The sequence below is a fragment of the Canis lupus genome, chromosome 12, assembly GCF_011100685.1.
Source record: "Canis lupus familiaris isolate Mischka breed German Shepherd chromosome 12, alternate assembly UU_Cfam_GSD_1.0, whole genome shotgun sequence".
In the NCBI taxonomy this organism is placed as follows: Eukaryota; Metazoa; Chordata; class Mammalia; order Carnivora; family Canidae; genus Canis; species Canis lupus.
In genome coordinates, this window is record NC_049233.1 from 62526738 (window position 1) to 62541406 (window position 14669).

General features: G+C 44.2%; 1 protein-coding gene across 1 annotated transcript; it reads left to right on the forward strand.

The window, feature by feature from the left end:
• The first annotated feature begins 1405 nt into the window (after positions 1 to 1405).
• On the forward strand, positions 1406 to 13170 carry LOC102155276 (piezo-type mechanosensitive ion channel component 1-like). The gene is given in 8 exon segments (XM_038555055.1): positions 1406 to 1536; positions 2250 to 2373; positions 11192 to 11559; positions 11562 to 11592; positions 11594 to 11729; positions 11731 to 12345; positions 12347 to 12444; positions 12513 to 13170. Coding segments are annotated over 7 exon segments (1914 nt in total). The 5' UTR covers positions 1406 to 1536; positions 2250 to 2365.
• Positions 13171 to 14669: the final 1499 nt, after the last annotated feature.

Sequence of the window (14669 nt, forward strand, 5' to 3'; positions counted from 1 at the left end):
CCAACTGTAGGCCAAGGTTCAGGTTTCTCAAATCTGCTTTGATATTTGGAAGTAATCCACCTGCTTTCTACTTTCCCAAATTTCATGGCTGTTGTCTTCTTCTGATCTCCTTTTCTTGAAGATATAGTCCTTGTTAAATAAAACCCTTTGCTCTCATTTCAGCAGGCTTGGGGAGGGAGTGGTGGTTAGATAAGTGTGCTCCATCTGCCAATTTGAAACAATTCTGCTTTCACTAATTCTGATTTTTAATCAGGATTATAGGTGAGAGGTATCTACTTTTGGTCCTTTCATTGGTTATCTTTCATTTAATCATACATTCATTCTGCAAGTACCTATTAAGTGTCTGTTACATGGTAGTCATTGTGACAGACACTGAAGAGACAATGGCTTTATTGAACTCATAGCCCAAAGAAATAAACAGACAAAAAATACATTTTTAAGAGAAAAACATGCAATAAAAAATTAATAAACATGCAAAAAATAAAACAGTACACTGGGATAGAAAATAAAGAGGTAAGAGAAGGCTTCTTTGATGTAGTAACACTGGAGGTGAGATTTGAAAAAGACCTAGAAGCCACAAAAGCAAAGCACATGTGCTAAACTTGCTGTTTCAGGAACTAAAAGTATGTTACTATGATCTTTTGGCTTCCCATCTTTACAACTTCCTACCTTCTGACTTCTAAATAGTACCATAAAGTTTTTTCTTGTTTTTCCTTCTCAACTTATAGGTATTTTTTTTTAAGATTTATTTATTTATTTATTCATAGAGATGCAGAGAGAGAGAGAGGCAGAGACACAGGCAGAGGGAGAAGCAGGCTCCATGCAGGGAGCCTGACGTGGGACTCGATCCAGGGTCTCCAGGATCACGCCCTGGGCTGCAGGCGGTGCTAAACTGCTGCGCCTCAACTTATAGATATTGATGGCACAATGACATTACCTTTTCACTCAAAAGATAGAAGTTCAAATTCTAGTTCTGCAATTTTGTAGCTATGTGACTCAGTCAAGTTTTTCAAATTCTCAGAACTTAACGTCCTCAGTTTAAAAGTGAAAAATTATAAGACAGTTATATGAGAATCAAATTAGATGATTCATGTGGAAGTAATTGGCATACAGTATATACTCAAAAATTGTTGAAACTAAATCCAAATACTGAACACATTCTCAGGTACATTAACTTGGATTCTCTCCCAAACTGCAAAAGACTCATGATTAGTTTTCTAGTCAAATTATGAGAAAAAAAAAAGAAAATCCCATCTGTGAATGTTATAAACAAGTATCTTAGGTAATGAAAACAGAATGAATGGGTCAGATCCCTGGCTCTCTCTGATTAGAATTAGAATTACATCTGATTATGACATCCAGAACCATGTTGTGTAAGGCAGCAGCTATACCCCTTGACATCTGTTTCAAGGATGGGGATATAACATGCCTCAACCCCCCACCCTCCCAGAGACTATTACAGAAATACAGTTAATGGACTTACCCAATGAGCTTTGAGTAACTCTTTTTTTCAGCAAGTATAAACTCCTGGAAAGTGTAAGCTTCATAAGTTTGAATTTGGAGTAATCCTGTTTATTTTTCTATAACTTAATGTCTTGAACATTGTGTAATGCCTACAGTGGTATTATTTAGACTTAATTTAAGAAACCTTGATCATTCACTTCCCAGACATACAATGCTGTGTTAATGTGCTGGATGGTGTATAAGAATGAACTTAGTATAAGTCTAAAATATAATAAATGATAGACAATTCCAAAGTCCTTTTTCAGGGATTCAGAGGGCACTTTATTACCTTACAACATTCCAGATTAATCATTGTGAATGTCAATTACTATTCTATATGGTCAGGCTTAGAAGGAAAGACTGAATAAGGTCTATAAGACACAAAATAGTAGCAAAAGAGTGAGCTGTTCTCTTCTTAGAGCTCCCCCAGACAGCACTAATTCTACATGGAACTTAGGAGCTTTGTATTATAATCCAAATGCTGAGAGAACTGCCCTCTAGATCCTGAAGTATTCAGTAGCCAGGTCCATGCATTCTCAGTACCTAAAAGGTAAGGCGTGCAGTGTACATTCAAAAACTGTGGAGGGTTGAATAAATGGATAAATATCTAATATTTTCCTTTTCTATTTATTGCCCTAGAAAACATACAGTGGTAAATATTGATATCAAAGACACTCTACTAGCACACTGAAACTTAGCATTAGCAGTGATGCTACCATTTTTTTAAGATTTTTTTTTTTTTTAAGTAATCTCTACACCCAACATGGAGCTCGTACTCACAACTCTGAGATCAACAGTCTCGTGCTCCGTGGACTGAACCAGCCAGGCCCTCCATGATGCTACCATTTCTACAGCAACATGTATGAGAGTGTGAGTAAAGGGTTAACATCAGGCCCGGCTGAGGCAGGCCTGCCTGAGAATGACCTCCGGTCTCCCACGGTCCTGTTTCCTTGGAAACAGTAGAGTTAAGATAAATGGGGAACAGTTGTCTCTCCCCCTGTATTGTGTGAAACAAAAACCTGAGCTCAGGGATCTGCAAGCTGGCATGCAGACCTCAAGCTTGATGAAAACCATATACAAGATTGGTGGGGGAAGTAGCCTCCCTATGACAAGGTGACCCCCCACACACCCTGACTCTCACACCTTGTCCCTGCGTGGGTAGGGGGCAAACAAAAAACTGCTACTGGGGTAGCAGTAGCATAGGCCTCCCCCATGACCTGATAACACTGTATCTCTTTGCTAGTCTCCTGCTGTGTTTCCTTCCAGAAAGTTCAGTAAGAGCAGTATTGATTAAAGCCTGTCTGTGTCTCTTGAGTCTGATTTGCCAACTCAGATTCATAATGGCAACCTAGCTGTCACAGTCAGTAATCTTCACACCTGGCTCTCCTGCTCCCAAATGTCACTTTCAGCACAGACAAGGGGGAAGTTAAAAAAAAAAAATTTTTTAAAAAGAGAAGAAAGACCTCCAATACTATGTTCCCCAAGTTGAAAAATAAAATGCAAATATTTGGGGATGCCATGAACCCTAGGCAGAACCCAGACTGACGCCCAAAAGGTCACATCCCAGCAAAATGAGAGTGGAGGGGATTAAAATTAATCCAAGTGCCAATGTCTGGAGTAGGCACTGCACAATTTAAACTGCATCACCAAAGAAAGGCCATTTGGGAAAGGAAGTGCAAAAGAGAAAAGGCAGGATAAGGGTAATTTGATGACTAGGAAAAGGTCAAAGGGGCATATTCGAGAAGGTCCCTCTGGATCTGTGAAACAAGAGGGAATAAAAGCATATGCATGTTCCCTGAAATTAAAAACCCTTTTAGGTCATCTTCTCTGCTAAATTCTTATGACTCGAAATGATTTTAAATTCCCGAAAGCAACTCCTTCCTCTCTGAGTCAATGTTTAGCCACTTTAATGTGCTTTACCTGGGAGTTTGGTTCGTGCCTTCGAGCCAGGAAAAGAGTTTTAAGAGGGTCTAATATTCCCTTCAGGCATACGTATTTTTTCAAGCACCAAACAGTCTACAAGCTAATAAGCCTAAAAAGGCCGCGTAAGTGATATCAGAACCACCACCCAAAAGACCTGGTTCAGAGCACTGAGAACTCCTGACCATCTTTGCTATCATTGATGGATTATCATTCATGTTTTTAATGTACTGAGAGCCCACCATGAGCGAATCAAATTGGCCCTAAATTTCTTTTATTTAATTTATCCCATGTGACTAGTTTCAAAGAGAAGTGTGCTATAGGTCATTACTCTCCATATATTCAAAAACATTTAAACAACCTTCAGTGGGATCAATTCCAAGAAATACTGATAGTTTCAGTTGTATCAACATAAAATAACATAGATGTCTTTGAAATGATACATTTCCCTCCAATAAAATCCTATACACAAAATATTTAAGGTTGTCTATACATACTATTATTTTAGGTAAAACTGCTTATGTTCCTATAGTCCTTTATATGTCTCAATATTTTGCATAAATCACCTCATTTGATATTCTCAATAACCCTGCCATGTAGCACACAGATATTATTACTATTCAGCTGTCTTAGAAACAGTGGTTTAAAAATGTCCATAAGAAAACAGAAAGTTATTATGTGACCTTAAACTACAACCCTGATAGTCTGACTTCCAGCAAAATCATTTTTCTACTATATAACTTAATAAAAATTAATGCAAGAATTTTTTTCAGTTCACTTCTACAAAATTTCAAAGTTAGTAAAAACAAATAAAAGTCGTTACATATCTCTTTCCCTCAGAAATAAAATAACTAAGTAATTTATAAGTTACTCTGTAAAAATTCAAGCTTTTAAAAAACACAGAGCCATTTTTGTGATGCCTACGAGGTAAGGAATTTGTTCTATTTCTTTTTTATTTCCCAGGAGGGATTTATTAGACAAACACAAGTTTAAAAATTCATATACCTCAAGCACAAGTTCAAAAACTTTAATTCCAGCAATATGAATACTTTAATTTCCTGGGAATAAAAATTTTAAAAATCAAAATCTAGACCCACTCCCTTTAGTATGCATTCTAACAGTTTACCAAGCTCCAGAACAGATCTAGTGGGCATTTCAACTCTTTGAGGTAATCTTCAGATTTGCTTTAAATTCTTCTGGAAGATTCACACTTTAATAGTTGGGGGGGAAAATTAATGACTTCTGTAAAGGATAGAAAAAAGTATTTATAATGGGACTTAGGGGCAGGAGCTCTGCAATTAAAAATACCATTTAAACATTTTACTTAAATCCAACCAAACTGGAGTGTCAGCGCAATTCTATTCGTTAATTTTGACATGATTTACTGAGTATAATCCCCTTAAGTCAGAAGCTGACCTCCACAGCATTCAAGCTTCCTGTGGGATCAAAAGGAATAATAAGAAACATGTTACTACTGTAAAATAAGCAAGTCTGGTGTTGTGCCGCAGGCTTGTTCCTATGTTGTCAAATAGACAAGCATGCAGCAAATACTCAGCAATAACAAAATAAATGTCCAGAGACCTTTTTCCAACCAACAAGCCGGCAACTCAGCAACTTCAAACAGATTTTTTTTCTTTCAGAGCCAATTCACTTGCAGTGTAGGCTGATAAAGTAGTATTAATCTCCTGCTTTAAATCAAGTTTCTGTCACTGGGCTCCATTAATCTCTCCCCTGTTATCAAGTGTCTCCATGGCAGGAAATTATATTTCTAAATTGAATTTTGTTCTGTTTCGATGTAGTAAGAAATATTTTCCAGACTACTAATAGGATGCATAAAGATTGTGACTCTGACAATACCGTTAGATAAATAAAAGCTATAAATTAAACCCACCTTCATTCACTAGCAAGCATAATAGTAAAATAGAAAGCATTGATTACCTCGAAAGAGTAATCAAATAAAAGATTTTAAATGAAAAGTGAGGCAGCAGATGGTTAACTTTTTAATTTACCTTTTTATAGCAATTGCCCATAAAGGTAAAAAGAAAAAAAATCAATTCAATGAGTCTCCTGGTGCTAATAAAACACATATTGATTCGTAGTGCATATGCTTACTCTACAAGATGCTCAAACCTGGTTCTACCACTGGTAATGGAAGCAGATACTGTTTATGAGCACTTCAGTGGAGACAAATTTACAGTAAAGAAATGTCTCTGAGCTAGATTTATTATTAAAGAACAAAACCTTATAACCACAAGTAACAAAGAGATTTCATTTTATGGTTAGAGATCCACTCATAGGAGGCCAGGACAATTGAGCCAAATGGCAGTTCAGTCACTGGAAGAGGCCTTCAAAATTACAGCCTCCCTTTTTGTTGGTGAACAATAGTTATTTCACTAAGCCTTAGTTTTTTTTCCATTGATATAAATTGCCATGTGCTGCCTCCCTTAACACAGGTCTAGATTCTCTTTGACAGTATCAATTTGGAAAAAGTCTCTTAAACTTGTTATTGAAAACACAGTCCCAAGATGGTCCATTAAAACTTCCCATATTTAAAGAAACATTACATTGAAGGAAGCTTTTCATTGTGCATCCATATAAGGGACTTAGAGAACACAAAATTAATGTTACTTCTACCAAGATGCTTGAAGGGTAAGTAGAATCTGCCAAATGTACAAAGGAATGGAGGGGGGTAGTATTTCAGACAGAAGAGAGATGAATGGACATTGGCATTTCTTTCCCACTCTTGTCTACAGATCTCAACCTGAACAGGTAAGATATGTGGATCAAATCGCTAAACCTTCCTTAACTTCACATTCGGAATACTTCAAACAGAATTACCATGGTGGCTTAAACCACTGTTATATATACCATCTTCATCAATTGACGTATTTTGAAGTTCCCTTGGATTAAACATGTAAAGTTTATTTATAATGAATACAGGAATAAATGTGAAGCCACAGAACTTAAAGTTTATAGAAGTAAAACTAAGAATCTGATGAAAACTATAAAGAATACCTTCAAAATAATAGGTATTAGCCAGAACTAGACAGCAAACTAACATGGAATAAATTACTTTCAGAAGAAGAAATGCAGCATGTTATTTTCATAAATAAAAACAAGCAGTAAAAAGAGAAGTCAGCATTCGAGAAACATGTATCCTCCTCCTTTGCCCTCTGAGCAGCTCTTACCTACATGTGTGAGAAAGTAAAAACTGCAGTCTTACAAACAAGAGGTCATAAGTCACATTCCTTATGAATAATCAAGGGGCAATGGTAAGTTTGGAGAACTCTGAAGCTTATTTATTATTGTTGTTATTGTCATTATTTTGACCAGGGTGTTGACTAAAATATGCTCCTAGGAAGAATGGCACCAAAAGAGAATGATGATCATTGTTTTTCTATATGCTGCAATATTGCAAAGTATTTTGCATAAACCGCAACACCAGATGTCTGGCCTCTGGACTCACTTTTTATCAGAAAGCTCACCTCATCAAGCGGAATGTACATTTCAAGTATTTCTACCATGCTCCATTTAATGCCAAAAGGTTTGGTGGGGTTCTACATGGAATTAATTTGTGATCCTGAAACCCAATTCAGGACAGTCTCAATTTCAGGCTAAGTCCATCTCCCAAAATGTTGCTTCACACATGAAATCCACTTGCTAGTCACTAATTCTCAGAAGTGTCTCTTAGTCACCTACGGATATATAAAACATATAGTTCAATTGTGGTTCATTAAGAAGAAAAACATCTATATTGCCTAAAAAGCACAAAACAGAAGTCACAAACAAGGGTAAAAGCACTTCAATTTTGCAGAAGAGAAAATCTTAGACTACATTTATTTGAGCTTTCCAGCACCTCACATTCTCCCATGCTGAATGTTCAGAATTTTCATTTACACCATTAAATGGTCCCATTTTAAAAGGATCACCTTACTTGGCAAAACATATTTAGATATCCAGTTGTGTTGGTTCAAAGGCTTCTAGTTCTAAATATTTATAGGCAGAAAAGAGAAGTCTTAGGAGTCTACTTCACCTTGCCTTTTCCTGAGATTTGAAAAAGACTGATCAACCGCACACCAGAACATCAAGATGCGGCCAGAGGCTTCCTTCTTCAGCTGTGAGACAAAGTTCCCTCAGGAAGGAAATCTTAAGGAAGATACCAGGAAACTAAGTAAGGACTATGCCAGTCGTCTGTAAAGAGCTCAAAATACTTCATAGAGCCAAATGTTCAACCAAGTCCTTTTTCTACTTTTTTTTTTTTTATTTGAGAGAAAGGGGCGGGGGTGGAGGGGCAGGTGCAGAGGAAAACAAAGTCTTAGTCAGCCTCCATACTGAGCACAGAACCTGACTCAGGGCTCAATCTCATGACCCTGAGATCACAACCTGAGCTGAGACCAAGAGTCCGCCACTTAACTAACTGTGCCACCCAGGTGCCCCAAGTTCTTTTTTTAAAGAGAGAAATTAAATCCCAAGTTCAGCTAAAGAGAAAAAGATCACAAGGGATATTCTATCTCTATCTCCAAAAAACATGGCACCCACTCTCAATTTTAAAAATGTATCTTTAGTCACTTCCAAGCATAGCTTTGTTTTTTTTTTTCCCCACGAATAGCTTTAAATACATTGAGAGCTTTGTTTTGAATAATGGTGCTGGATTCTCCGTGGTGTATTTCCCAGGCCATTATCCTTGAATGTTAAATTACCCAGGAAGCTTCCTTAGGAGAGCTTACTTTCCAGAAGATACCAATCCTTAAAACTTGAGCTGAACAGAATAGATGCTTTATTTTAAAGCATTTTGTCAAATTCTAGCTGAATAGAAGGGACAAGTCCCAGGGCTAATACAAAGTATCTTTGAAGATCTAACTTTATAACCAACTGATTGATCAAATGTGAAAGTTTAAGAAAGGAAGAAAGTTCATTGATATGGCTTCTTAATACCTTTCTGGTTCCAAATAGCCGATATTTATACTGAAAGGCTAAAGCTAATAACTTTTTTCCTGTCTGTATCACTCTTAAGATCTAGCAAGATCTACAATCTCCTATATTCTTCCAAATAAACTCTTCAGCAACATCTATCACTGCTCCACAGCATGAGGAGGGGCAAAGTAGGATACAAAGCAATGAAAAGAGCAGAGCCTCTCGCCTTGAAAGAGTTTTAAATTCACTGCTGCCACTTTAAAATTTGCATATTTCCCATAAATATCCAGATTTATACTCTTTTTTTTTTTTTTTTTTTTTTTTTTTTTATTGTAGGATCCAGCATCACTGGGCCCTCATTTCAGTCTGGCAATAATTGTTTGGCAATGAGTAGCTACTGCTTAATCCATGGGCCAGATTATCTCCAAAATCCTTCCAGGAACAAAATCTGAGTGTCTAAATAAGACTGTACTTAGTTTGTGGTTAAACTTTTCACTCAAGTAGCATTAAATTCATAAGTGTGAAGCTCAAAACACTTGTTTGAAGTGCAAGTGAATTTCAGAATTAGGATTATTAAAAATGACAAGGAGGTTCCTCTTGTACTAAGCGGGATTACCACGGCAACACCACATCATCAGTAGGGTAAAACTAACCTACCCATGATGGTCTAACCCCAGGTCACCTTTCCTACCAGTGGATGAACAATCCAATGCTTGGGGAATTCTGCTTCATAATGATAGGAAGAGACAGTATCAGAGGATCATAAAGCAACACTGTTATGAACCATTGGCCACCACAAACCAGTTATCTTGGTTATTAGTGGTAGCTTTTCTGACACCTCTTGCTTAAAACCCAAAAGATCAGAAGGATCATGAGGGCCTGCTTTCATAATGTGTATTCATACTGAAAATCAAGATCAAATGAGTGTTTGTCCTGGTCCACAGGAGCTGACCTTCCTGGGCTCACCTTAGGACACCTGCATTATTGTTTGACAGGTGTACCACCCCAGGCCTGAGTGGCAGCCTGCCAGCCCCCACTGCCAATGTGCTTGTTGAAAGAGATTCGAGAAGGCTGGCCCACTTAGAGTATTCAATCATGCTGAAGAAGGCCAAGGCACCATCTTTGTCCAGGTTTATCTCTCCAGATCCTCCACCTTGAACTGCAACCTCTTAAAGACCTCTTCAGGGGTCTTGCAGTCAGGCTTCTGAATTTCACTCTGGAAGCTCTGCACACACCACCCCTTGCACCAGGGGAAGGAAGGACAAGGAAGAGTGACAAGTGGAGCCTACAAGGTGGACTGTGGCCCAGGGCCAGGCCAGGGTTGCCGGTGCCATGAAAGAGGAGGCTGTGCAACATACGATGCTCACAGGGCTGACAGCTACATCAGGCACAACCTGACTGGCCACAGCCGCATGTGGGCCCACGGAGCAGGGTCCTGAGCTCCCCACCACCCTGGGCCCTGTCAGCCTGGCCATCTGTGGCTAGAGAACACCCACTACCTCAGCCTGGACCTCAAGGCCATGGTGCCGTACACCCTGACCTGGCTCCTGCGACACCAGTTTGTCACAGAGAAGTTGCTGAAGGTGAAGGCCCCATGCATGCTGGAGATCACCATGGCAGGCACAGAGCTCATGCAGATGCTACTTCAGAGTCTGGGGGAACAATCACAGGTGTCTTGTGCCAAGTCCTGTATCTACATGTCTGCTGGCACGTCCACCATGGTCGGCTTTGCCAGCTACCTCATCATCTACAAGATCGTCTACATGCTCCTTCTCTTGCTCTGCCTCACCCTCTTCCACATCTAGTAAACCCTGTGGCAGAAGCTGCTCAAAGTGCTCTGGCAGCTGGCCAGAGCCGACACTGTGCTGGTGCTCATCGCCGTCTATCATTTCCAGTTGCATGACTTTGCCGTATATTGGCACAACCTGATGCGCTTCACCAGTGAGCAGGTGGGGGGCCTGAGCCCAGAGCAGCTCAGCATGTCCAAGTTCTCCTCCGGCATTCTCATCCCTGGCTTCTTCTCACTCCCCTGCTCCCTGCACTGCCCTACTTCCGCCAGCCCTTGATGCAGCTCATCAGCCTCATGCATGCCCTCTGACCCGGCACCACTTCTTGTGCTGGGTTCACCGGCAATGTATGTTGGATGGGACCCCACTGGTGCACGAGGAGGAAGGGCAGGTCTCCAGGGATCAGGGGCTGAGCACAGCTGGCTCCCACCAAGCCACACAAGTCCCAGAAACCACAGCCAATAAGTGGGGCCTGGTGGCCAAGCAGCTGTTAGAACTTGGCCACTGACTTCTGGGACACCCTCGCCAACGTACAGGTGTTCTTGTGATGCCTGCTGAAGCTGCATGTCTTCAAGGTGGTGGTCCTATACACCATCTGGATGGCCCTGAAGGAGGTGTGGGTGAGGAACCTTGTGCTGTGGGCCTTCACCCCACCCTACTCCCACCTCTGACCCAGGGCCTCCTGCCAGTCCACCTTCTGGAACTGCATTAGCATCATGTGCAAGATGGTCTATCAAGACCATCAGCCCCCATGAGTACTCCAGAAACTGTCTCGAGCCCTTCCTCAATAACACCAACTTGCAGAAGACAAAGATCAATCAATTATTGCTGTCCCAGAGGCCCATCAACCCTGTTAACTAGTTTTGGGGTGGTGTGGAAGGGCTTCCTGAACCTACAGACCCTGCTGCTGCTGACCATTTGAGGCCACCATGTACCAATGCCAGGAACATCACCACCCACAGCACCTGCTCTCCAGTGGCTGAGCCAGGGCCTACTTAACTGCCTCAAATTCTTCTTTCTTCTTTCTAATTCTTCTTCTAATTCTTCTTCTATTTGTTCTTCTACAGACTTGGACTAGAGATCTTCCCAATGGCCATAAACATATTTGGGCTGTGCAGGAATGTCACGGTCATCCTGCACGGCTATCCTTACCCACCAGCACTCGGGGCTATTGCTGGCCTCTGGGCCAACTACTGCCTCTTCCTGATACTCTTATTGCCTTACCAGTGCCTGCTGTGCCTGGGCATTGCCCCTACTCTGCGCATAAACTACTTGTGGCACCGGAGCCAGACCATCTGTGAGAGCTCCACACTCAACTGGCTGTACCCACCCAATTTATTCAGAGCCCTCAACTCTACCAACCTCCTAAGTGACTTCCTCCTGCTGCTCTGCACCTCCCAGCAGTGGCAGGTGTTCTCTTCCAAGCACATCAAGGAGGGGCCGGCATCAATACCGACCATCTGGAACCTACAGGGAGATCCCAACCCCATTCCCAGCTTTACCTCTCGCAAGTCCTACCACAACAAGCCGAAGGTGGCCATCTTCTGCTTCCTCTTCTGGTTGATGTTAGTCAAGGCCCACAGCAGCATCTTCAAGCTGGGTCAACCTACTGGCCCGCTTCTACCCGCTGCTCTTCAGCACCAAGCTGCAGAAGACACGTGCCTGCCTCCTGCCATGGGACTGCCTCATCCTCTACAAGCTCGGGGTCATCATGTCCAAGAACATGCTCTTATTCTCCTCCTTGGTGTTTGTGGAGCAAACGCAGTGCAACTTCTGCTGGGCCATCCAACTTTTACTGAGCCCCGTGTGCCCCGCCAAAGGTTACTGTGACCCCAGGGAGATGCTGGGCAGGGACCAGGACTGCTTGCTGCATGTGGAGGAGGCCAGGTCCCCTGGGAACTGTCGCCTCTGCTCCTTGTTCCTGCTGGGGCAGCCCCGCATCTTCTCAGTCACTCCCTCCTACACATGGAGGCGGCGCTCCGTGCCAACGGCCCTGCGGTCCTCCACGACTTTTGCCGTCTGCAATGCTGCCAGCCTCAAAAGCATCGATGTCCACCACAAAGCAGATAAGTCCCTGGCGCAGCTGCGCCGAGCAGAAGCACCGGCAGGATGTGGCAGGCGGTGGCCCCTCCAGAAACCAGGAGCCAGGTCTAGGCAGTCCCTGCTGCGGTGACAGCGGCGGTGGCTGCGCCTGGAACACATCCGCGCCATCCACTCCGGCCTGGGACCGCTACGTGGTCGAGTCCAGCTGTGAGGAGCAGAAGGAGGCCCGGCCAGAAGACCCCGCCGACCGCGGGCACAGATGGCACAGCAGGGATGGGTGACCGACGTCCTGGCGGCGCTGCGGTGGCAGGTGTGGGCAGGACAGGGCCTGCGTCGGGGGCAGAGGCCACGGAAGGCTCAGCACGGCCACCGGACGAGGCGAGGGCCAAGCCCCGCGGGGCCCGCGCGGGGTGGGGGCCGGGCTGGCACCCTCGGGGGCCGCACGGTGCCAGCTCCACTCGCGGGAGCTCGTCCAGGGGCGGAGGGAAGCCCCGAGGCACGGCGGACCAGCCGAGGAGAGCGACCCCGGCCCAGCTGCCCGGCCCTGCCGAGCATCGCGGCAGGTGAGCCGCCGCGCAACAACAACCAGCAACGCCCGCGGTCCCCTCGGCCCCCGCTGCAACTCCCTCAACGGCGACGCCGAGCCCCGGGCGTCCCGGTGCAGCTCCGGGAGCCTCCAGCCAACATCGGCACCTGGTCGCCCACGGCTGGGGAGCCGCTATGCCTCCGGGAGCTGCAGGAGGCCCGCGTTTCACCACGGGCGGAGCTGCAGCTGCAGGCCGCGAACCAGTGCGCAGGCACCTCCCAGGGCCCCGCCCCACCCTCGGGCCCCCGCCACGCGGTCGCTGTCCAATGGCCCAGCAAGCTCCTCTGGATGGAGGCCGTTGTCTTCGCGGCGTCACCCAGGACCTGTTACAGTTTGGCTTCTCCCCCTAAACCAGTCACACCGCGATGCGTCTCTCCGGGAGCAAGCCCTACTTCCCTGCGTGCATCCTGGGCCTGAAGAAGAGGAGGGCTCCATCACGCAGGACCTGCTGCGGCTCATGGTGCTCTTCGGGAGAGCTCCCAAATCCAGAGGATGGGCAGTCATCAAAGCCGGGCCAGGCAACTGCGTAGGGTTAGAGGAAAAGTGGAGTCACCCCAGGAGAGAGTGAGGGTGCCCGGGCTCCACCTGCAGAGCTGCTTCTCCCTGGGCCTGGCCCTGAGCTCATATCCACAGCTGGCCTTCCACTCAAGGAAGCCAGTAGCCTCTGAGCCCACACTCTCCCTCCAAAGCTAGACGCACATGTCATGGTAGTCACCCTCCTCTTTGGGCTGCAGCTGATTCATAGGGTTGGCTTCAGGCATGTTGGATGCAAATATACTTGGAGAGGAGGTTGAGGATGATTACTGACCTGTCCGAGGTGCCTCCAGCAAGCTGGCCGGCTGCCATTGCATGGTGCTGTTGGGGGACAGGTCCTCCATGTACAGTACAACAGTACACCGTGGTGTAGCCATGGTACTGCATTTGGCCAATTCCCTCTGGAGTTTCCAAGTCATCTCTTCTCTCCTCTGTGTGAGTAGAAGCATTGTTCCATCCAGTGTTTGTGTTTTCCTTGGTGACTCTGATACCAGGATGCACTGGACAGAAGTGTTTAAACTCTATACAGGGTGGCTGGCATTGTAATGATCTTTTCTGTCCTCCGTGGAGTTGGAGTCCTCTCCTGGCATTGATTACTGGTGTGCAGTGTTCTGCATGACAGACTGCTACCGGATACCTGGGTTTCTTTTGGGTAATAAAAGTTGTCTATGGGCAGCCTGGATGGCTCAGTGATTTAGCGCCACCTTTGGTCCAGGGCCTGATCCTGGAGACCCGGGATCAAGTCCCACGTTGGGCTCCCTGCATGGAGCCTGCTTCTTCCTCTGCCTGTGTCTCTGCCTCTCTCTCTCTCTCTCTCTCTCTCTCTCTCTCTCTCCCCTGTGTGTTCTCATGAATAAATGACTAAAATCTTTAAAAAAAAAAAAAGTTGTCTAAACTTAGAACATGTGGAGTTGTGCAACTCCACAAATATACTAAGAGATGACATGGCAACAGTGCTCTTTGTTGATAAAAATTCACTACGAATTTACTAAAATTAAAACTCTGTATAACCAATGTTATGTTTTCGGTAGCCTGGGTCCACGTAAGGATTATATTCTTAGGGGACTTAAATTCCTGAGAAGAGAGAAGTCCATCGAGCCAGAGTTCCCATCTCCTCCGCTTTAAGCATCCCAGGGAGCCTCCATATTCAAAGATATCAAGGAGCCTAAACATAAAAGGAAGCTGTGATGAAAGGGAAGGTGTATATAAGACTTCCCTCTAACACTAGTTTCAGCACTCTATTTGCTGATCCACCAGAAACAGGTTGGATGTCAGCTTAACGTCATCTCAGCCTCCATTTTATCTACCATTCATGCAGGCTAGGAATGTGATCTCAGGCATTAAGCTTAAATTTCACTTAAGTCAGATATTCCATTCATTTT